Consider the following 24589-nt stretch of genomic DNA (forward strand, 5'->3'; position numbering starts at 1 on the left):
GATTAGAGTTTATAAAGTGTTTCCGACCAGCAAAACGTCCAAAATTACGCGAGTGATTTCAGAACATACACACACACACAACGATGGCTACTCGAGTATTTTTGTTCCCTGGGGAAGGCTACCCGCATGGCCGTAGAAAAAAGTCATAACTCGATATTTCCACAAACACATTATACTTTCACAGTATTTTATTATACAATCATATGGGAATAGTATCGATTGAACGTGTACTCCTCCTCCTGTGCAGCTCCCAGTGAATATTAGACACGTATACAGAAATGGTGATATTTGATTAATGCAATGGAATTCTCCGGGGCCATTGTCGAGGGTTAACATCGAACTAATACACGTGTAAATTATTATTGTATACACTTATAAGTATATAATATATTTATGATAATAACAATCTCGCGTTGGCTGTGTGCACATTGCCGCGCCTGCCGGTGATCGGTCCGACTGCGCAGCAAGAGAGGAGGTTTCGTCGATTAGTATACACAGATATAATATAATTATTGTTCTTGTATAAATAACACGGCACAACACAAACGGCGGGTAAAAAAACGACACTACACACTAGCCTGAGGATTGAGTTAGCCGTACCGATAGAGCAATAAATACTGTTTGTCATTTTCGTTTTAACTGACCGATTTAAACAAATTAAAAATAAAAAAAATCCTATTCTACTGGAAAAACAATGACATGATTTTCTGTATCTTTACTACGGTTAAATAATAAATGTTTATCTATTCCTGCTTATGTTCATACAATCGGAAATAATAACGAAAATTAAGCCGACCGGTTAAGTTGAGAATTTAACAGCCTATGGGGCAAGGTAATTTAGATATACTATTTACATAAGATAGTTGATAGTTATCTTTATGATAATTACACTGAGAGGTAAAAAAAAAGTATTGTCAATTATTAGATACAGACATTTGATTACTCAAAAAGTCGTTATACCAACACGAATGATTTTGAAGGAAAATTTTCAGATTATTGTTTTAAGTTCTAAAGAGCAGCACAATAACGAACTTGTAGGTTTTCTTATAACTTAAATATCTCTATGGCCTAGTGTATTAGAAAACATTTTCTTATATTAATAGACTTAGAAGATGTTAATTGAAATAAAGATTAAATAAATAAAAAAAAAATCGTTTAGTATGTCAATAATAGTATAAACTGTATTTTTAAATAAAAAAAACTATTCAAGTACAACGGTTTGAATTTTGGCAAGCATTGCAGTGCCAATAATGTCACAAGTATTAATACACAACATGCTTGAATGCGAATATTGAAATGTTTTACTGCACAGAAATAATTACTTTTTATAGCTCAAGGCTAAAGTAACGTGTTATTACACGAATAGTCTTATTTACACCTACAGTTCAAAACAAACATAAAAATTACAATCAATGATCAAATTAATAGCAGACTGCTAATCGCAATTATAAAATTAATAGTACATTTGTATATAAGTCGAGCTAATTGTAAAACTTGAATAAATTTAATTTTACTGATGAATATTTAGTACCATGTTTTTTTTACGCATTTGATTTATGAAAATTAATTTTGAGAAACGATTTTGTCACCACAACTAATGCGTTCGAAAAGTTATTGTTTTGTAATTCAAATAAAACGTCGGAGAGAATTTGATTGGTCTAGTGAAATTCATAAAATTTCTCGTTCAATATTAACGCACAACTTCAACTATAACATCCAAACCAAATATGCTCCCGGCTATTGACTATTGATATACAATGATTTGTAAAATAATAATGTTCCTCGTATATACATATGAAAAAAATATTAATAAAAACCATTTAACACTTACCCTTTAATTGTGTTTCAATCAGTATACCACAGTGTTATTATAAAACGCTGTGCTCTACCAACATCGGCAAATTATTCTAACGTTGTCAATTTTAACGTTGTTCTTCGTAGTTTCTAAAAATCATCATACTCATTTTAATACTCAATAACCCTACTGGATGTGTTAGGAGTTTCGAGTTGATCAGCAAGTAAAACACCTGTGGTCGGAGGGTCACAAAACTTATAGACGAGACAAGCACGCCCATTGCATGAGTTTACCTATATTATGTATTTTTTTTTTTTATGAAAAAATCTGTCGAGGAGTCAAGTTCCAGAGGGACAACAGATGTGTAGTTCACCGACAGGTGAGCAATGACGGTTTTCTATTTATTGAGTTATGTTTTTTTTAAAGAACGACCGTTGAATCCTTAGTAATATATTAAAAAAATTTTGTTTGTTATGTGATTTCTGCTACTATAGACTGGTTAAAAAAAAAAACGCCAAATGCAAGGCCGTATGTAAACACGATAAGTTTTAACATCGGTAATTAATGGTGTAATAACTAAATTGAAAAGTATAAAGACTCCCGATAACCCTCAAAAAAGGTCATCCGTCTAATCGAAAAAAAGCAGATGTGACCTCAGAGCTCTGCTCACTTGCTGCGTGGTCAGCAAAATATTATCTGAAGGTGAAAATATCTTTAGTAAAATAAAATCAACAAAATGGTTATTCTTTTATATAATAGACGTTTATTTTTCTAGTTACAAAAATAATTTTTTTGTTTTATGTACAACAGCAGTGCGCTTATCATATGAGACTTACATTACATACACATTGAAAAGTACATAATACATGCAGTTTTAAGAGCTTAATACAACTATAATATGTACATACGCATTCATAAATTAATATGTTTTCACTTTTAAACAGTCAAATGCTCGTGATAATTAATATAATTTACATACTACACCGTAGTACTCGTATACAGCCAGTTTTAATTATGTACAAACACGAGTTATGAACTCATTAACAAAAAAAAAAATAAGTAAAATAACAAATATTAAAAATAATTAACTAAAATGTTTTTGCGTTTCGATAAGATAAAATTATTGATAAATCGACTCAACCGTTCGAATCCGATGGTCTAGTTATTTAGGTTGGTCGGAGGTGGTCGAGCAAACAGAGCTGGGTTGAACATGGCACGGGGCCATTCGACAGAGGCGGCTGTTCCGTTTTTGCCTCTATTTAACAAACCGTTGTTGAGCGAATCGAAATGTTGTTTCAATAAGAACGCAGCGGCTTGACGTTGGGCCGCAAACAACAAGTTGGAATTGATGGCGGCGGCGGCGGCACTGGGCGATATCGGGACTGCTTGTGAAACTGACGGTAAAATAGGGTTTATGTTCTTTTTCTTGCTAGGCGATCCACCGCCTGCCTCGGGACTGACTCGCTTCAGACCGTTTGCGTTTTCTGGACTGGGCCGTTTTACCAATGTCGTTTTGGGTGGACTGATGCGTTTAACGAGACCACCATTAGGAGGAGACTTTGACAAATCCAAAACTTTGTTGCCGGTCGTAGGTTTTTTTGTCACTGCTGGCAATAGCTTTGCGTACGGAGACGAGTTGATTTCGATGAGTTGAGGAATATCATCTTTAGGTCGAGAAGGCGGCGTACTCTTCCGTTTACCTAGTTCCGGTACGCTTTCCTCCGCTGTGGGTTGTTGCTTCCTCTTGATTGGATTTAATTCGGGCGCTTTTTTCGGAGCGGTCCCTTGTTCCCCCCCGGCAGGTGAATTCGGAAACGTCATGAGCTTAATAGACACGTCCGGTTGGACAACTTCACGACGTTTGGCGTCCATGTCCTGTTTGGTTGTTTCAGTCAAAAGCGAAACGCTAAGTATACCGTTTTCGGTGTCCACTCGCCTTTCCATCCTCTTACCGTTCTCTGGTTGTGCCACGGTCACTCCTTCTTCCTTGCGTTTGGCTGGTTGCATACTGTAAAGACTAGGTACCGGTTTTTTATTGATCGGTTTACCGGTTGGCTGAGGGGTGATGATACTGTTATTGCTTTCAGAGACTGGTTTGGAAGATGTGACTTTTTCAACGGGCGCTTGTTGGTGCGGTACACGCATTATTTGTAGACTAGGAGGGCAGTTAGTTTTGTCAGAACCCAAATTGGCAACTACTGCTGCCGGCTGATGAGCGGCATCGCCGGGATCACTAACTTTGGTGATCTGTAGCGAAGATTCGCAGTTGAACCGATCGTGTATACTGTCGACCGTCGGCGGTTTAGGTGTAGGTTGTAGTCTGATATCTTGACTGACGCGTAGTAAGCTTTGAGCAGCATTCAGTTCATCAGTTGAATTTTTGGAATTGACGGCTTTTTCAGCAACTGGTACGGGTGACTTTTTAGGTACCAATGCTTTCTCGGCCGCTGGTAAAATAGTCTTGTTGGGCGCCAAAAGTTTTTCCGTAATCGGCAAAGGCGATTTTTTCGGGGCCAATAGTTTTTCAGTCGATTTGACTGCGACGTCTTTGCCTGCACGAGGAGACGACACTGCGGGTTTTGCAGTATTATTATTGTTATTATTCCTCGCCTTGTTCCATTCATACGATTTACGCACCGGTATAAAGGGCGGGCGATTAGTGGGTGCCTGACTACGAATAGGTATTGTGTCCGATGGGGATCGTTTAAATGCATGCATTCCGGGGTAACCCGGCCGTACGCAAGCGTTGGGCTGAGACGATTGCGGTAGAGGCGATTGTGTTGGCGACTGCGGTTGGATGTTCGGTATTGATGTGTGCATGCCAATTTGTTGCATTTGTTGTGGAGTAGGTATAAATTTTGGAGAGGCGGTACTTGCTGTAGTGACGACAGCGTTACGGTTTTTCATAAGCAATTTAGAGATGGATAAATTAAGTTTTGATTCTCCGTTGATCGGTCTTTTCGAAGCGACTGTACTCGCCAAAGAAACCATTGGTACAGGAATAGAAGTTAGATGTTGTTGTTGATCGACAAGCTTTTCCAATTTCTTCATAGGAACATCCGAAGTGCCGTCATTGACTGCCGGCTTCTTGTCGTTTAGTACTGCTGATGATTTGTTGACATTGTTAGCTTGAACAGCAGTTGGAACTACTACTGTCGATTTGAGTTCATTAGCACAACTATTTCGAATATTATCCGAAACGTTTTCCTTCCTGGATGTGCCCTCTGGTGATATCGGAGGATTGGGTGGTACTACTGGAGGCAACGGTAAAGTCATCTCTTTAGTACTAATATTATTGCTATTATTAGTGGATTTTGATTCGTCTACTGCCGGCAACTTCAATAACTCAGGTACGGACTTCTTAGTATCTCCAGTAACACAGTTATCATTAACCGCGGGAATAGGAATAGTCGGCACTACAGGTGTCGGAATTGGCAATGCAGTAGTTATGACAGTATCGATACTGGCGACTGTATTTTTATTGTCAAGAAGTTTACGATCATTCGCTTCTGTTATGATACGGTCTTTATTTGCTACAGAAAACACTGGAACCGTCATTTGAGCATTTATCTTATAAAAAAAACGCATCGGTTCGTTCCGATTCCAAGTGTAAATGTATGCAATATCCATTAATGAGTACTCTTCAGGTAAACTCTCCCGCCTATACAGTAATTCCACCTGGAAATATACATACAAATCAGTTACTCTTACGTTATTTTTAAACCACACAATGGTTAATTTAGACAAATCAATTTATTACAATTGTTTACATCCGTGAAAATTCTCTGAAAAGATTTTTTTAATTATACAATTATAAAAAATAGATGGTCAACTTAATAAATATAAAAAAAAATATAAATTATAAATTTTATTATAAATAATAAAATTGAGACCTTTTAAATATCAAATACAGTCTAACAATTCATAAAATAGTGTATATTTTGTAAATTATAATTTTGTATAGAGAGCATTCGATGTAGAGTAATTGACTGTTAAAAATCATAATAATGTTTGTGTTAGTTTCCAAATTAAAAAAAAAAACCTTAGGATATATGAGAAAAGCATCAAATTAATTTGAAGTTAATTTTAGTAATTTCCATAAAATTGTTTATAAACTTGTTATTGATAAGTAAGAAATTATTGAAACAATATTAAAAAAACATTTAAACACATTCTTTGAATTTTATCGCATAATTAAACTAGAACACAAAGAGAGGTCATTTCTAGTCTAGGTTTTTTAAATTTTCGATAAATATTTTCCACTATTCATACTGTCTAGTCAGTTAGACGTTTTTGTTGACGTCATTCATACGATAGGGAGACGGAATGAGAGAGGGGACAGGCGGCCACACCGCGTTATGTCGAGGTAAATTGACTTCCGGCGATTGTCGAGGAAAAAAAAAAAAAAGACACTAGCAATAAGGTCGCGCAAGACAGAATTGAAAATTAAAAAAACAAATATCAACCGAGAGATATTAGCCTTCTGTTTTTCAAGTACTATTCGGAGAATAGATTATTTGATTTTTATTATTTCATATACATGATACTTACACATACATATAATAATATGTTTACAGTTTAGAAAAATAATTCTTAAAAAAAAAAACTCACCAAGTCAGAAGGTTTCAGATTATATTTCATTCGGATGAATTTCTTTAAATGTGACATTCTCACGGCAGCGGGGCATCTCAAATATCGTTTTCTGACTACACTCCTTTGTGATTTTTCTACCTACAACAACAACAAATAAGACATACATTTTAGTAATTTATAAATTAAAAATAACACAGTTTTTACGTAAGCTTAACGAATTGGTAGATCGTTAAAAGTTAGTAGACAGCAAAAGAGTGTTGGAACAAAAACAAAAGTGAACACAATTAATTTCGTTAAAGTTTATTTATCGATATTGTTTGATGAACAACTTTGTTATAAATCATTGTGTGCCCCCGTAGATGTTTACGGATAATATCGTTATGGTCAGTGTTATAAAAGCTCGTAAATATTACCATACAAATATCTCTTTAATTAATAATTTAAATTAGCTGAAAAATTTTAAGTGACCCGTAAAATTTAAATTACTCACTTTTTCAATTACACACTGCACGCCATTGTCATTTGCATTTTTCCAAATTTCTTGTTCACATTCCCTGGAAAAATCAAATAAAACATCTTGAAACAAAGTATTTTTTAGATAAAAAAAAAATTTCACTTAGTGTTAAGTAAAATTAATTAGCCACAAGTGATCAATTTTTATTGTATATCACTTAAAGTTATCGAGGTAGACGGATAAACATATATAAATTATTTGTAATATCACCAAGTAGGATACGAATCGATTCAAGGATAAAGTGAGTTTGGGTGTACTAATCAGCGCGAAAAGTAAAAATAAAATAGGCATTTCAGTTATCATAATTAATACATAGTTATATAAACCATTCATAAAAGTAAATTAATTTTTACCGCATAAGAGCACCTCGCGAGAATTAACAACGATAATTTTTATAGTAAATAATCGATATACATATATTTCTTAATTTTTCGTGGCTTTACCACCAACATAACGGCGCCGCCCACTATCTAATCATATTCATTAATATTACATTTCTATCCAACGCAGACCCTTTTTTTCATTCGTTTTACCGTTACTTATATTAAAAAAAGGTATATTTCGAAACGGGGCGGTAGCCATGGCATTAATAAGCAGCAACAGCTGCACACTACTAAATATAATGCATACATGATGCACCTACATTTTGCGTGCTGTACAACAGAGAGCAAAGAGACACCCGGTAACTGGCGGTTTACACTAAAAAGAATGAGAACCGATATGTATTATCAATATACGCGCACAATTAAATCGTAGGCATACGTTCTGGGGAGGGAGGAGAGGGGTTATAAAATTTAAGTGGCCCCTACGACGACAATCGAATTATGAAATTCCACATGTCAAAAAACACGTTCAGCGTGTACCTACTCGATAATATTACGTACGCCATGTGATCGCGGCTCATTGCCAATAGATATGAAGGGGTTCGAACGGAGCTCACACACACACACACACACACACACACATATGTATGTATTCAACGGCGTTTAAGTAACAATAAAGTTATGTTGGGGAGACGTCGGGGATGAGGGTCGAAAACAACAATGTGTGGATATATAGTGTTTGATCGAAATACAGGCGGACGGGGCGAGAATGGGCAAAGTGGAAAGGGTGTAGGAAAAGGTTCGACGGCCGTCAATCATATTTGCCGCCGAAAACAGTAGAGGGAGGAATAGCAAATAGAGAATGTACATTGCAAACGGAGTGTGTGCGCACGCGTGCAGAAGTGAAATCTCCCATTAGATTACTTTCAAATTTTTAATATAATTTTATTTCACGTGTCGTCGTCGTCCTACTTAGATAGTACAATGATCCCGGTTTTCAACGCGCTTCAAAATATTTCCATTATTTTGCTCAGTCGATCGTTCAGTAGAAATAATTTACTCAACTCATCGCACTGAACACCACTAGAGTTCATTTCTATACAGTTTCTATGCATATTTTTTTTTCTTTTTCAGTTCGAGACGGCTCTCTTTGGGACGCACGAGGCAGCAACTGGGAGATGTTAGTATGACGCTTTTCCGGACTGTCGCGCGGTTACCAAGGTGACTAGAATGCCACCGCTGGGTTTCTCTTTTCAGATCGATATCATGTATAAAAGCCGGTGTGCGAATGCCAAGTGCATTTGGGGGCCCCTCTTTGCCGCGGGCGTTTGAAGGGCAGTTGTGAAGGCGGAGCGGGGAAGAAGACCTGTGGCTTCCGGCTTGAACGACAGCAGTGGCGGAGGGGAAGAAGAAACGAGACGGAAAACTACTTGCCCCTTCAACAATTATTAAATCCCACAACCTATTCGAAATGGGTTACGTAGCGAATGGTTACAAAATAAACCAGCGTTGTGAAAAGTCACCTCCTCTCGCGTCGAAAATATTCATTAACCGGTTTTGAAATACCTATTCGAGCCGACATAAATAAATGATCTTTTACCAACTTAAAGGAAAGAAGTAGTGTTTTCGCTTAGTACTACGTGTTTTATGGCAGGCGATAAAAATCTAAGAACGCGTATTGCGTTTACTCGAGTCGTTAAAAACAATCAATGTTATGAAAAAAAAAAAAAAAAAAAAAATTGCATGTATCTTGTACTCACTTATCATAATATTCCAACGACAAGCTAATCGTCTCATCGGCCGTGTACACGATACGATCGACTGTCACGCCCCGAGCTTCAGGATGTAGGTGCATATCTACGCAAAAATAAAAATTATTAGTAAATAAAATATTATTAATTTGCAATAAACAAATGCTAATCGCATCCGTACTCACCCCTGTGCGGGTGTTTTTGATAGAATTCTTGCCTGCGTTTCATTTCCGAATGGAACAGTCCAGGCACCAACTTGTACACTATGTCCTGCAAAGCTTTGTCGGGCCTAAAAAATAAAAATAACAGTTAGGAGTTTTCATATCAAACATATAGCGGTGACATTTTCGTTTTTTATTTTAAGGGTAGATAATGTTATTTTATATATTTCACCGTTAAACAACCAGTACAAATCGCCATCTTATATCAAATATTAAAAAAAAGGATAGCGTCTCGTATAAAATGTGGGGTACAGCGAGGAGATGCCGCATTTAATAACAAAGCGGATGCGCACATTCCCATTTAGTAAACCACAATGAGAATAACGAGGGTCACTGTTCATCTCGGGCAAAGATGTAAACACTAGTGTTTATCGCAGCCGTCGCCCCATCCCGTGAAATTTGTAACTGAAATTTTCTAACATTAAATTTAATAGGGTGTACTGCAATGATAGATAGATCTTCCGTTGTAGGGCAAAATATAACTGTCTATTCAAGAAGCTGTCCTCATGAGCATACAGGAAATTTCGGTAACAACCATATCACAAAAACAGTTTTTTCATATCAAATTAATTGTGCCAAAAATATTACAGATATCGAATTGCGTACGTTTCAGTTTGAACAAGAGCCTATCCAGATATTTTTACTACATAATCGTGTAGGGTGTGCCGGATCCATATAATACTACACAAAACGACGCAAATGGTGACCTGAACATAATTCCGGAAGGACTGGCTTTTCTTATCTGAGCGCGACACTCTTTGCCCGGTAAACAATAACGCGCTATGGTTTTTTTTTTTTTCTACACTAACACACCTCGATGAGTGTAAATGTGACTTGTATTGACGACAACCGACAAATAAACCACACAACGGTCGTGGTAAAAACAATAACGAACTAAAAATAACTTTTATAAATGCCTTGTGTAGTAGTATTTACATCTGTTTCAACAAACACAAACGCGTCACCCAATCAGAATTAATTTGGTAAAGGAAAAACAGCCGTCGATTATTCAATGAAAATCTGATTTATTGTCCATTCGTCTTCGCTTTGCTATTTTAACGCGACCAGAGATTGCAACGCGAACAGCATCAATTCCTCCGTTCACACTTCAGGGGGTCGTTACACGATTCACAGCTACAACGCTCTACTGGATACAAACGTCCATTGTATTAGTGTGCCGCTAGTAATAATGCACTCGGCTATCAGATGGAAAACTTAACCGTACACAATATGCGCTGGTCGCAAATTGTTACAAGAAACGTTGCTATTCTATAGGTCTAAACGGACAAGAGGAATTCGGCAACAACATTGTGTGTGCAGTGTAAGCAATGAGAGAGAAAGGCCATTGACACGGGCGGCAATGAGGAAACTCGACTTAAACCGCTCAAGCCGGCGGCGATGATTGCACACACACGACGTCGTCGTCACCTTGCCGAATACTTTTCCTACGAGAAAACTCCCATAGGTATGTGTGCCGCCGTTTACAAGTTTCGCGATTATCAAACTAACCAATAAAAAAACTTCTCCAAAATAAATAAAATATTTACCGTCTGCTTATCTAGATACTTTCATAATGTTAAGCTTAGTGATAACATTTTATTTTTACCGTAAAGGCTATCTTTATAATTAACTTCAATAAAAATTTCACGTGTTACGCATTAACTACTTACATTTTATCAACATTTTCACATTTTATATGCATATTGTGTAAAAATGAGTCAATCGATAGTTTAAAAAATATACCGACACTTAATATCCCACCAAGTTTTCACATCTTTAATAATTTTGGATCCAGTGAATATTTTACGGTGCGTCATTACATTTGAGTAATAATTCTCGAAGTGCAATAATTGCATTAATAGAAATTTTTTGTTATTCTTTAGGCTATAACTACTATAGCCTAGAGAACAACAAAAAAATTTCTCTTTGATTATATAAAATACAAAAATTATGGGATCTTAGGATTCAAAAGAAACTTTCACAGAATTAAACGGTATTATTACAAAACGGTAATAAAATATTTACTTGAATGGCAAGTGAAATAACACTGCAACAATTTACGTTTTTTATTTTAATCTTTTTGTAAATATTTACTCGGGAAATCATCACAATATTGCCGTTCAATCAAAGACACAGAATTCCGAGCAGAATCATACGAGAGCCCAACTAAGAAGATCCAATCCCTTTTACCATTAGAACTTTTTTTCTGTCATTCGCCAGGGACCCTTCTTCCTTTTACGTTTGTCTCGCTGGCAGCGATTTCCTTTGTCTAGTTTTCCCTTCGGTATTCTCAAATACATATTGTGTTAGTTTTCTTTTCTTTTTGCGGTCAAAGTCGACTCATTCTAGCGAAGTCGATATGGTGTGAATAATAGCACATATAAAACTTTTGAAAGACAACATAACTTCAGTGGTATATAACATTTAAGCATATTAAAAATATTATTCCAGATTTATTATCATTTAAACGGGTTCCATTAATATTTTATTATCTAAAACAAACGTATTTGTGTAAAATTATGCGTTGCACAATATGAAAGTTATTTAACAGAGCAGGTACGCACGTGCTAAAAAATAAAGTTGCTGCTAACTTAATGCCAGCATGGCTTAAATTATTTTAATTTTTAATAAATATAAAATAATTGAAATTAAAATACACGGAAAAAACTTGTTTTCATTCAAGTCATACTACTTGCTCTCCTATTAATAATCTCAATTTTCAAATATCACAATGCAATGATAATTTTTTACATAACGAGTACACACACACTAATAAACTGCAGTATTGCGCCATTTCACATTTAATTTTATGATAATTATTCAATATAGATAAATTTGCACTAAAACGCATAATCAGAAGGTGGTAAACCGTACTCGGAAATTTAAAGAAGGAAATTTTATCAAAATTATATTTTTATTCGTGTAATTATATCTTAAGGAATTTTTTTTTATGAAAATAAAATTGGTGTACATAACTTTTTGATACAAAGTAGACACAACACGATAAAAAGTTTTTATCTCTCTATTTGCCTTGTATGTTTTTAGATCATATAAACATATATCGTTAATTTTTGAATAGTAAAATTATTGTTAATTAAACAAAGAAAAAAAAACATTGAAATATTATTATATTTAATTTTATTCGTGTTATCATTAAAATGTATAATAATCGAGTTACACGCGTGTTTATCTTTCGTGTTATAAGCTGAAAACGAGACGTAGTGGCAATTTTATGAAATGTTAAATTTTATGAAATTTTTATGAAATGTTAAATGATAAGTCGTTTAAACGGAAAAATAAACCACGAGTTTTTTTTTAATATTGCACCAGCTTGGATTTGATTATGATTGATTTTGCCATGGACAACAACAAAATCAGTTTAATAATCATTACGAAGCACACGCATGACACACGCGCCATGTTGTAATAGAAACGTCACCCCCTTTTTTCGTTTAGATATTATATAATAACAATTACGTGTATAAGTTAACGGTATACACGACGTATATTTTCATGCTGCAAATTAATAGGGAGCAGCGAGAGAGCGAGAAAATATGTCAAAAGGGATGTGACGATTCGCTGGAGGGAAAGTACAAGCAAAATCAATTATAATAAGCTTACTTGAGTGCTTTGCTGTTTTGGATCTGTTCCTGACATATCGGACAATAGCTTTTCTTATCCAAGTGCAACACTATGCAGCTACGGCAAACTGTAACAAAAATCAGAAAGAAAAACATTAGTAAAGCTATTTACATCCAAGCATTTTTTGTTTTATGTTAGCTTAAAGCGTCCAAAACGAAAAAACTTCACTCATTAGCATATTATGATCTTTGGGGCGATGAACAGAAATATATATGGTAATAGACCGCACACCATTTCCTGGTACATTTGAATGTCAACAATAAAGGCAGTTTTTTTTTTCATTCTATCGTCTAAGATGCCAAGAAAATTATAATAATAGAGGTCTTAATGTAACGGAATAAATCGACTGCTGATTAACTCGTGTACAAGTAATGATTAGTAAAAAATACAGTAGCAGCGCATTGGGCCTCATCAATGATGCTCACGATCAAACTAACTAAATTAAGTTTAACTGTTATTATTAACGTGCCAGCGAATGGGATAAATATTTTTATATATATATAGTTGAAATTATCACTATTGGTATTAAATCGTCATGGGCGATAGAGACTTTTCCCGGTCAGCTGCTGCTATTAAGACGTCGTCAAACACAAAATGCATCAAAATAATCCTTTACCATTTTAGTTGATTATTGCAATGTCAAACATGCAGAGGAGTTCATTGCCTCGAGTAGAGATATCGAACCGAGCGCTCATTACCTTTTTATTTCTAATTAAATTTTTTTTAATCATATCAAAAATTGAATATTAGTGTTATTCCCAAAATTAAATTATACAAAATAAATTGAGATATTGTTCATTCGTAGAAAAGGCCCAATATGTCAAATAATACAACCCTTACTTCAACATTAACTATAAATACTCATCACCTATCGAATATTTTTTTTCCAGTCATGTAAAATATACTCATTTTCAATGTTGTCATATTACATAAAAACAATCGATTAGCGCAAGAAAACAATAAGAATTTCTGGCATTAATAAGAATGCTGACAAATAGTTCAAGTTAAGCATGCGAGATTAAAACATAATTTCAAAATAGAGCCGAGTTTACGATTAAAAACATTACCCCTCTTTTATCTATGTAAAATATATATATAAAATAACACAAAAAAAAAAAATTATAAATAAATTTTCCCTATAAAAACCACGTTTTACAAGTGTACATTATATTTCATTATTGTTATAAGCATAATAGTTAAAAATATAAAAAATTATTTTATATAATATTTGCATCTACCGCCTAGTTAACCTAGAAAATTATGAGACAGCAGCAGCTACCATCATGAGAATATTAACACGAGATATTGTATTTTGCAAACGGCTGACACATTACAACTCGTGTAATTTTTTAAACTAGACGGCCAATCGATCGAGTTCAACCTTCAAAAATATAACTCGAGTGTCATCAGCTATTAATTTTTCAGTAGAGTTGAATCTAAAAATCTTCGTCGCGCAACAAAAACGAGCATCGCGGGGGAGATCTAAAAATGAAACTTCAAGGGCGGCGTTGTAATCCTCAACCGTGTAACATCCGTTAAGGATTACTTTCCCTCCCCTCCGTTGTTGTAAAGGATCATCATCGTTGGTCGTGATGAGCGGCGGTACAATATTTTCAACATCCCTCCGACGGCGTCCAATTAGAGGTCCACTACCCGCTGGCGGACATGGTAGCGACGGAGACGCTCCCACATTGCCCCCGGGACGACAAGAAGTGCGAGAGCATTATCGCAGTAGTACGGGACAGACGCCGCCGCCGCGTAGGTCCTTGTGACGGATTTACGAGCCGTAGGTTAGTACACGGTGGCGGCGGCGGCGGCGGCAGCATTACAGAATAGCCGCAGCAATGAGTAGTGGGGAGAAGAAGTGTATACGGCGGCGGTGCACAGACGAAACGTCACACAGATGGTTTTTGTTGTTGTGTTTTCCTCGGTGCGCCGTTGTCGTTTTGCCCATCAAAACACGCCGGCACAACGGCAACGTCGTGCGTTCGCACACACAAACACCACCGCCCATGCTTGAACACACACAGCGTCGCAACAACTCCGTAACACGAGCCGCCCGATCAAACATACCGCACAGTCGTTGCCGAGCGGCAATCAATCACACGTTCACGCGACCGGTCGCATCAGCGGTGGCAGCACGTCGTGCGTGCAGTGCCCAAACCGACCACCGGTGCAACACCACTTTTTTTTTTTTTTTTTTTTTTTTTTTTTTTTTTTTTTTTTTTTTTTTTTTTTTTTTTTTTTTTTTTTTTTTTTTTTTTTTTTTTTTTTTTTTTNTTTTTTTTTTTTTTTTTATCGTCCGAACTGCTAAATTTTCTCTTCACACTATCGCGGAGCGTAACGAACGGCATAAAATTTATATTAATATTTAATATTAATTAAAATTTTATAAAAAAAAAAAAAAACTAAACTAGTGCTGGAAATAGTTATGCAAATTTAATTAGGCATATTAGGAATGGTAATAATTAACGTGGCGTTGACCCGATTTTTCTATACGCACGCGGCGTGTTTAAAGTATTTTTCGGCTATACGCACTAAATATTTTCTCACACGGTATTCGATAAAAAAAAATATGCACGTCGTGTACCGAATTCGTTTAACATACACTGTTGTGTCGCGGGAACTATTCAAATCCCGACCAATAGAGTAAACACCACAGTGTGCACAACACTTACATGAATAAATTTTATTACTCTACACTCTCGTCTATAGCTACTAGAATATAACGTTTTTCATTGTTTTAAGTTTTTCAAATCAATGTGTGACGTTTCATTGAAAATACGGCGAGGACACACTTTGACACGTAGAAAGCGCGTCCTCGACAAATAATGTCCCCTACTGTCATCATGCCATGCAACTGAAGTCGTCATACTAGTTTTGTCGGTTGCATTTTTCAATAGACAATAACTACTCGAATCCACTATAGTTGTGATCAATTAAAAAAAAATCATTTAATAAATATAATTTATTGAATTTAGTACTCACAGGAATGGAGACACTCCACGATTGAGGTAGCGTCTACAAAATATCCATGGCATAAGACGCATACCAGATGGGGGTTAACGTCGGTGAGTTTCACTCGACCTTTGGGCGGTACGCAGGACTGAAGAGCCGACATGTTGCGAATATTCTTATCTGTAAATAAAACATCATAATAATAAATTACACGTTTCATAAATCAATCGCGTGGGATAGGAATGCAAGTACATATATGATTCCGTGTGCGAGTTTCCTCCTCTTGCGTGCGTTCAGACCGAAGGGACTCGAGTACTCTGCACACGGGGCGGTCGAGATAATAATAAAGGCGGCGGTAGGCGGCAGGAGGAGGGTGGACGGACAGAGAAAGATGAAAAGAAAAACTCGGGCGTTTTCTATCAGGTAAACCTCCTTATGGCACCAAGGGCAAACAAAACAGATTGGGAAAAGTTGGCGATCGTATACGACTGAAGGGTCAAACGGCTGTACCGTATTGGGGGAGAAAAAAGGTATAACATGTATATGTGTAGTATTAGTATAGCACTACGTTTGTGCGCGCATTACTTCGACGAGGTAAAAAAAGAAAAAGGGTAAAGGGACGGAATTTTCAATATTCTCTCGTTATTCAATAAGTGATGAATTAAATTAAAACTACTAGAGATATATTTGGACATGGACGTATAATAAATTACGCGATTACAAGTAGTAAATATTTTTTTTTCAGACATCTTATAAATACGGAAAATCGTTTCGGGCGACCTTTAAACTAGCAACTTAATTTAGTCGGCGGCAACACTTACGCAGTAGCTAATCTACTATAAATAAAAATATATTGAACCATTTTACGATTGTCTTTGTTTATCATGTACGTCTACCGTGTTTATTATGTACGTTATTTTTGAACGTTACATTTTTATGTGTTATCAACGAGGATTACTCGTGATGAACGAACATCGGATAACGGTAAGTAGTAACCGATTTAGTATTATTACCGAGGGAAAAATTTTAACTAAAGAGCGGGAAAGAGAGAGGAGAGGTTTTCTTCGCGGCAGAAAATCGGCCAGAGTGATATTATTATCAGACCGAATAAAAACCGGTTTACTCACGATGCTCGAAATTCTGTACGTAGTAACGTTACTACTATTTCGTTATTTCTTTTAAGCGGCTGTAAAAAGTCGAAAATATTTTTCTATTATATTTTTTTCACGCGATATAAACGCACATGATTTACGACGCATTGTTGTTGTTCATGGCGGTTTTCGACAATTGTGACTGGGCACGCCATGTGTGTGCATCGATACGTTGCACAAGTCCATTACGATTCCGCGAAAAAGGCCAGTTTTTCAATGTCGTCACATGCCGCCCCCGACCGGAATTCGAATAATACTGGATGCCGTACAGGACATCATTGCGATTAGCTGAGTCTTTTCACGTGATGTGAACTCGAAATGCAATGGTGTATTAACGGAAAATTTGACCACTGTCAATAGAAATTCGATCACAACGAATCTTTCTCGTTGTCATGTGAAAAGGGGTAGAGGAACTACACATTCCCGTACCGCGAAATTCCTATTATTTCATCCCGAGTTACATACGTGCGCAGTAATAGTGATCCTCCGCCGACATGTGCGCGCGCTAGTTTTTTATTTTTTTTTTTATTTTTATAAATCGTCCATTGTTGAGTGACGAAATTTCCAAATGCGATTTTCCTCTACGTGAGCGCCGCCGCCGCCGCCGACAGCACAAGCAGCTGCAGCTGCTTTTATTCCCTCCGATCACCGCACGCATTTCGATACACACCTCCTCCTCCTCCTCTCTACCACAGCCGGCTCGAACCCAACGTGTCGGTATACGTGTATCTCACGTGTATAAAAAAAAATAGGGGCTCTTTTGTTTATCTCATATATACAAAATGAGTACGCCTGTAAATTCCGGAACGGGAAGCGTAGAAACCTCAATGTAAATGCATACAGGCGCTTATATCAAACAAGACGGAGCCCGTGTGCCGTAGAAAATATATATATTATGCAACAACATAATATATAGAGGGATCGTACGGCTAAATGCGTGCGCTGCGACAGAGTGGGATGTGTGTATTATAAGCACGGGAAACCGGTTGTTTTTAGGACCCCGAAGAATGCTCATAACACATACTTGGTCGGAGGGGGGGACTCGTAATATTAATATATGTATACAATAAAAAATGTTCGTAGCACGAAATTGAGATGAAATAACGTGAAAAAAGCAAATTGAACGCAATGTTAAGCAACGCCTTCGTTAAAATAACATTTACTGGGTAAATTTCAATCTGAACGACAAGGATTAATCAATGATTTACGCCACCCTGCGTGTGGTCAGCTATAAAAAAAGTGTCAAAATACCTTACATGTTAAAACAATTTATGGCCATTATTGCACATTAACTTTGGCATACTACCATTAAGTAAAACCGACAAAAATTCTGGTTTTTAAGAGCTGTGTACATTCAGATGTTATTCGATAGTAAACAATTCTGGTCACTCCGTGTTGTATTTTAATGACGCGACAGCTTTTTGTACGACGACGAGACTGATGAAAAACCCATCAGACTTCTCATTGGTTACCCTCCCCCAAACAGCCTACACAATTTTTACCTAGCTTAGCAATTATCAATTATTTCCACTTGCGCAAATATGATGCAATTATGATTCTTCCCCTTCTCATACTCACTTCTGTGGGTCGGAAAAACGAGTAGTTTCACGAGGTTCGCCATGCATCTAACCGAGGGAAGTATATAGTATGAGGGTTCACTTTATAACATGAGCATACGTGTTGTTATGAAAATATTGTATTGCGTCCATCATTTTTTAAAAGTAGAAGAAGAAATCATTACTATCGATAATCTTTTACATACATTCACTTAAAAATCCATATGTGTATATTTTGAATTGTTTTTGAAAATAGATACTTTGGATGCGCGTATGTCAAACAAAGATCTAGTAAAAATAAAAAAAACCGTTTAGAATTTTGTACACCGATACTCAATAGGCCACAAAAAATCAGTAATAAAAAATGTGAATGAAAAATACAATACATTATAATAATAGAAAATATCAGGTCGGCCGTGAACAATACAATAGTGTATGAAAAAAATCTAGAGGGGATAACGGGCAACAAAAAAAAAAAAAAATAGGGTAACAACGGGGGAAACGGGGGAGAGAAATAAGAAAAAGGGGATATATAAATTGGTCTTCATTGAATGGATACTGACGGGTATAGAATAGGCAGGGTGAGAGCGCGCGGGGAAGGAAACCCATGGGCACGACAGTCGGGTTTGTGTGTGTGTGGATAATAACGGGTGACGGACGACGGTGCGTGCGAGAGCGACCGGGTGTGAAGAATGGGAAAGGTGTGGAGGGGTAGGGGCAGCAGTGGAGGCATTATGTTACGCGGCAATGTCGGGGTTTCACATGGGCTGCGCACAACACAAACGCTCATATACACATACACACGACAACGAAATCCAAAACATAGAGGGGAACCGCCGTACCGCTGAGTGCGACGTTGCCGCCTCATGCGCACACGGATTTTCACTATTGAAATAGACCACTGCTGCCTGTGAACGACTATAGTCAACAAAATATTTTCTGCTTTTATCAACACATTTACAATACGAGCCATTTGCACAAATAGTCTAATTAAAATATTTAATTTTTCTGACTTACCAAAGTATTAACGGTCGTTCATAACAAGCACTCGTACGCACTACACGCGGCCGTGCACATTGATAACTACGATAATGTTTCTAGAGTTATCACTTTCACGATAAATCGACGGCGCGGCAAAACGACAGTACAGATTTCATTTCGAAAATTAACTACTCCGCACACGAAACTGTCGGCGAACACACACAGCTGACGCCGGCAAACTGAAATGCACTTGACGGGAAAAGGCAAAAAACGCGAACGACACGAGCGGCACCGGGCTAGAGACTGACGCAGGCTGCCGCCGAACCAGACCGACGCGGCGACGGCTGGGAAACGGGTCCCGGCTACTGGGGCTGAAAGGAAGGGGTCAATCGCGTCTCATTGGATGCCGGCTTCAGCGCCCCGCCTGGACAGCTCGTCGGTATTGGCTCAGTGACGTCATCGACCGATGAACGTGGTTGTTAATACGGTGGGGGTTCACCAAAGCCGTTGGGATTTTCGCCCCACACCATTTATACTCGGCGTACAGCTGACATCCCTACCATTCTATCGATTATTGTAACGTTGTTATTATTTTTAATAGTCCATCGGTGAATGTATCCTAAAATAATGAATAAAAAATCGGCTTTTCATGACAGTACTTACCGGAGAACAGTATTAATAAGTGATAAAGGTACAACACATCGATTTGGTCGTACCGCGTTATTTAAAAATTGATGAGTTGTACTATTTTATGAAATGGCGACATTAAAACTGACCCATCTTATTCATAAGAATTAAAGTTATTTCACATGGTCCCTCGTCAATTTACATTACTTTCACAAAATGCTGAGTTATAATAAAAAAATTTTGAAATGCTTTTAATAAGACGCAACTGATTAAACTGAAGTTTGCGTAATGAACTCCGAGTAGAAGTGCTAGGCTTAAAAAATAACTAATCATTCACTAATAAAGTAATACTAGTAGAACACAATAAAATTCTGAGATAAATTTTTTTTTTAATCTATCGAGACATGAATATGTTAACAGAATTCGATGCTTATTTTAATAGACAATCAATATAATGGGAATAACTATAAGCTCGCATTGGAAAATTATCTGGTTAAAAAGATACATACAAACTTAAAGCGAGGAGGGACATATAATTTACATCCTAAGAGTTATTAAATTTAATCACATAAAATTATTACAAGATTTTTTTAGACAAGTAATTATTTTATTAACCGTTAATCAAAGTTACACTATTACTTTCTAAAGAGAATTATATGTATTGTTTATAATATTCTTACAAGTTTTACAAATAAAATTCGACTTGCATATGTTTTTTATGTTGTAATATTTTTATGAATTGAAGAATCCTGAAGGAAAAAGTACTAATTACACCAATTAAAATTTTCAATGTAAGACATGTATTAAGTACCAATTGATCAATGATAAACACTATATCGTATATAAAATCTTTCCTGTGAGATACACGTAAAATAAATGTACCCTTTAAAGAAAAAAGTATATATAACGTGTCATTTTTACTTATATTTTTGACTTATGTTGTACTATCACAATTTTTAAGGTGGACCGTTGGGTTATGTCTATAATGTTTGTTATTTTTCTTTAATCATACAAAAGAATGCGCAAGTGAACGTTTTTTGACATAACAGTATTAACAACTCACTATTTCTGTCACTGACCGCTATATAAGGCAAGCAGGGAAAATAAATATCTTAAAAGTGTCAAACCTCTTGCTTTTTGGGGAGGCCGGTTTGGTCCCCCAACCACCGAAAGCAACGGTACAGAAAGATTTGGGCCCACTTTTTTGACACTACAGGTCAACAACTCATTATTTTGCAAATTACTAGTTTATAAAGCAAAAGGGGAGAATAAATACAATAAAAAACGAATTGTTATTGGCTTTGATCCCTCCCCAAAAGATTGACTATTATCAGTTTAAAATCGCCGTTAGATAAATGTTGGCTCTTCTTCATTCTTTCTGTCATTGCCCGTGTTTGAGTGGAAACGTATTTCTTTTTGTTTTAGCCTTCATTGTTATATACATTTGACAATAGAGCCGTCAACTGTGAAAGGCCAGGTCTTTTCGGCGAAACAAACAGTTTTATTTAACTATATTTATGTAATGAGCTGTGTTTTAATTAATTATTTTTATTTTAATACAAACTAATTTTTTTTTTTACGCGTGGAGAACACGTGTACATATACATATAGAATATTATTAGCGTAACAGTATTATTGGAGGCTAAATTATTATAATTTCCAGACCAATGTTTTTTGTTTTGACGTTCAAAATAGTCAAGCTGTAAAAAAAATTTTGAAGGGTTTTTGTCATTATTGATTTATTATTTTTACAGCGCACAATTCTGCTATACTTTTTGTGACCCCTTAGCTGCTAGTTAACCAGTAAAACAAATCAAAAAGTACTAAATATATATGAGCACACCAGTAACATAAAGAGTTATATCAGTATAATAGATATTTTAATCTATAAAACTACTGTTAGTTTTGTTTTACGGGTTTTGAACTAATAATACCCTTTTTTATTATACAATGCATTTTATCCATAAAAATTAAAACAAAATAGCATTCAGTTTACTATACTAAACTGAATTTCTCATTTATGAACGCATGTCAATTGTTCATAAGATTTTGTTATTTCACCGAATTTGCTTAACAGGTTTTTTCTTTTTAATACCAAGCTTTATTCTGTAATAAATCATAAAAATATGCATTCTCGACGTAGTTTTATCGCCACTAACGCCTCCGTTACACAGTCTTAGTGCGCTATAATGACATCCGGTTACTTCATATCATTTCAACAAAATGTTTTATTATCTATCGAAAATAAAATTAAAAATGGGTTGGTCACATGGGTTTGACGTTATTTTTATTTTACCCACACTATATGAAATAATTTGAACATTCCTATTCTGATAGGCGTAAATAAGTTAAAGAAGGCATTTGAATATTAGTTACATTTACAAACAAATAGTAACATTTTGACATAAATAAACCAAAACTTGTATAAAAATCAAATAATTTTATTACTAAAGTATTAAAAATGTCTTCTAAATCGCATCTGTTATTTCAGATACAGGTATGTATGGAAAAATATATCAACATGACTAAATTGTTTCATAAACCGTATTATAGACAATTCATAATGAATCGCCATTAAAATGATTTAATAAAGTCATTATCATGGCTATATTCTAATTGAATTACTATAAGCATTTTGAAAAACAATATAATTAACTTCAAATTTATGGTAAAAGTTCGAAAATAAACTTATTAGATGTAAAAATTGGATAAACGTTTTGGTAAATTAAATGGTGTATTAGAAATAAGAGCATTAATTTTTTTTAGCCGAAAATTTTTAACTGGATAATTTAATGCAATTTTTTATTTAGCCATTGTATTAATCTTTTGAAATAGATATTTATTAATATTTTTTTTAATATGGAACATGGAAACCACCCAATGGTGACGAATCATCAAACAAACACGGGCATGGATCCATTGAAAAAACCAAATCGACCTCCTGCTGCAAAGACCGCTGGTTCTGACCTCCTCATCAAAATGTGTGCGATTCCAATCCGCCGATCTCCCGCGCCGTGACAGTGTACAATAGTTAGCATACGACGGATGCGGTTGTGTGGCATACTAATTCCATTTACCGGCCCGTCGCCGGCTGCGTCAGTATAGTTACTGGTCAGCGTTTGTATTTAGTCTATTAACTTAAACTTATTTAAGAAGCACTATTTAGTAAATTGTTCATATTTCTGAGAAAATTATCTGTTAGTTTAATGCAACTATTTCGTTCCTATGGTTTTAGTATTTCATTACAAATCGTTTGTATAATGATAAAAGGTCAAAGAAAAAATACAATAATGTATATGTAATACATATGCATATGGTCTAATCTGCCTAGTTGACATTTTTAAACAACAAAATTGTTTTATCGTGTCATGCCATTTGCGGAAAGTAAATTCAAAAATTAGTATACAATTCAATGTAATAATTTTTTATATAATTACTAAATAAATAGTATTTGAGAAGTTTATCCCAAATAATATGGAGAAATTATATTTTATTGACATGTATCCAAGGAAAAAGAATTTGGTTACATATAAAATCACACGTCTGATTGCAATGAGATGAAATAATAGTTATAAGAAAAATATACTTTTGTAAATTATATGTATAATATGCAATGATTGAAAATAGCGCATTACTTATAGTAGCGATACTGAAAAAGTAGTATCCAAAAAAGTACAACAAGATTAATTTACAAAAACAATAGTAAACTATAAAAAAATTAGCTCTTTGCCACTTTTTTTGTAGTTATATCGGGAGCTTATTACTTTTCTTAGAGCTTGCGTTTTTAATAGCACCAATAAAATGATTATAGTTTTCCAAGATGGAAAATACATCGCTGCTCATTACTATTCATCATAATAGTTTATATTTCAGGTAAAGTTAGTAAGTAAAGTGGTTGGATGTAATTGGGTGTCATATGATTTGCATATAGATTACGTAGATAATCGTGTAAAGTGGAAAATTTAGGATATCGGTCGCTGACCCCAAGTAGTAGAAATTAAGGTGAGATGAAGAGAAAGAGGTAAACATTATCATAACAATGGTAATCATTATTTTTAATATATTTGCAGAAGACACAATCTCAAAACTCAATACTCAATACTCAAAACACAGCCAAAAGTAATATTAAATTAATCATAAATATTACGATGATCTAAATAATTTTAATAGAAGATAATGATAGAAATTAAATTTAAAGAAATGCATAATAAGATAAGATATAACAAATTTCACGTCCGTTTAGACTTATCTTTGTAATAAATCCTACTTATACATCTTTTAGATTTATCTTCTTTTATAATGTTAGATTTATATAATTTACATTTAATATTAATGAATATTTTTAGGTTTTGTTTATTCCATACATGCTAAGTAAAGAAACATAATCATAAGTTTCATCTTATAGGAGTTGCAACATTCTAACTTTTTCAGGAGAGTAGGCCAAGATTTTTAAAGAAGATTTAGATAAGAATATATT

The 24589-nt window shown here is 35.3% G+C and overlaps 1 protein-coding gene and 1 long non-coding RNA gene across 2 annotated transcripts; one reads left to right on the plus strand and one right to left on the minus strand.

The window, feature by feature from the left end:
• Window positions 1–2535: 2535 nt before the first annotated feature.
• Window positions 2536–19800, minus strand: LOC126896141 (polycomb group protein Psc-like). Its single transcript, XM_050668638.1, has 8 exons — window positions 19522–19800; window positions 15828–15977; window positions 12819–12906; window positions 9162–9265; window positions 8986–9082; window positions 6879–6942; window positions 6407–6526; window positions 2536–5473 (listed from the first exon to the last, which is right to left on the minus strand). The coding sequence occupies exons 2-8, from the start codon at window positions 15958–15960 to the stop codon at window positions 2954–2956; spliced, it is 3126 nt and encodes a 1041-aa protein (XP_050524595.1). The 5' UTR covers window positions 15961–15977; window positions 19522–19800; the 3' UTR covers window positions 2536–2953.
• LOC126896179 (uncharacterized) lies at window positions 16548–24571 on the plus strand. Its single transcript, XR_007701792.1, has 5 exons — window positions 16548–16781; window positions 22604–23223; window positions 23986–24114; window positions 24183–24231; window positions 24459–24571. It is a non-coding gene; the product is annotated as an uncharacterized LOC126896179 (long non-coding RNA).
• Window positions 24572–24589: the final 18 nt, after the last annotated feature.

The sequence above is a fragment of the Daktulosphaira vitifoliae genome, unplaced genomic scaffold (genome assembly GCF_025091365.1).
Source record: "Daktulosphaira vitifoliae isolate Bord-2020 unplaced genomic scaffold, ASM2509136v1 Scaffold_1, whole genome shotgun sequence".
In the NCBI taxonomy this organism is placed as follows: domain Eukaryota; kingdom Metazoa; phylum Arthropoda; class Insecta; order Hemiptera; family Phylloxeridae; genus Daktulosphaira; species Daktulosphaira vitifoliae.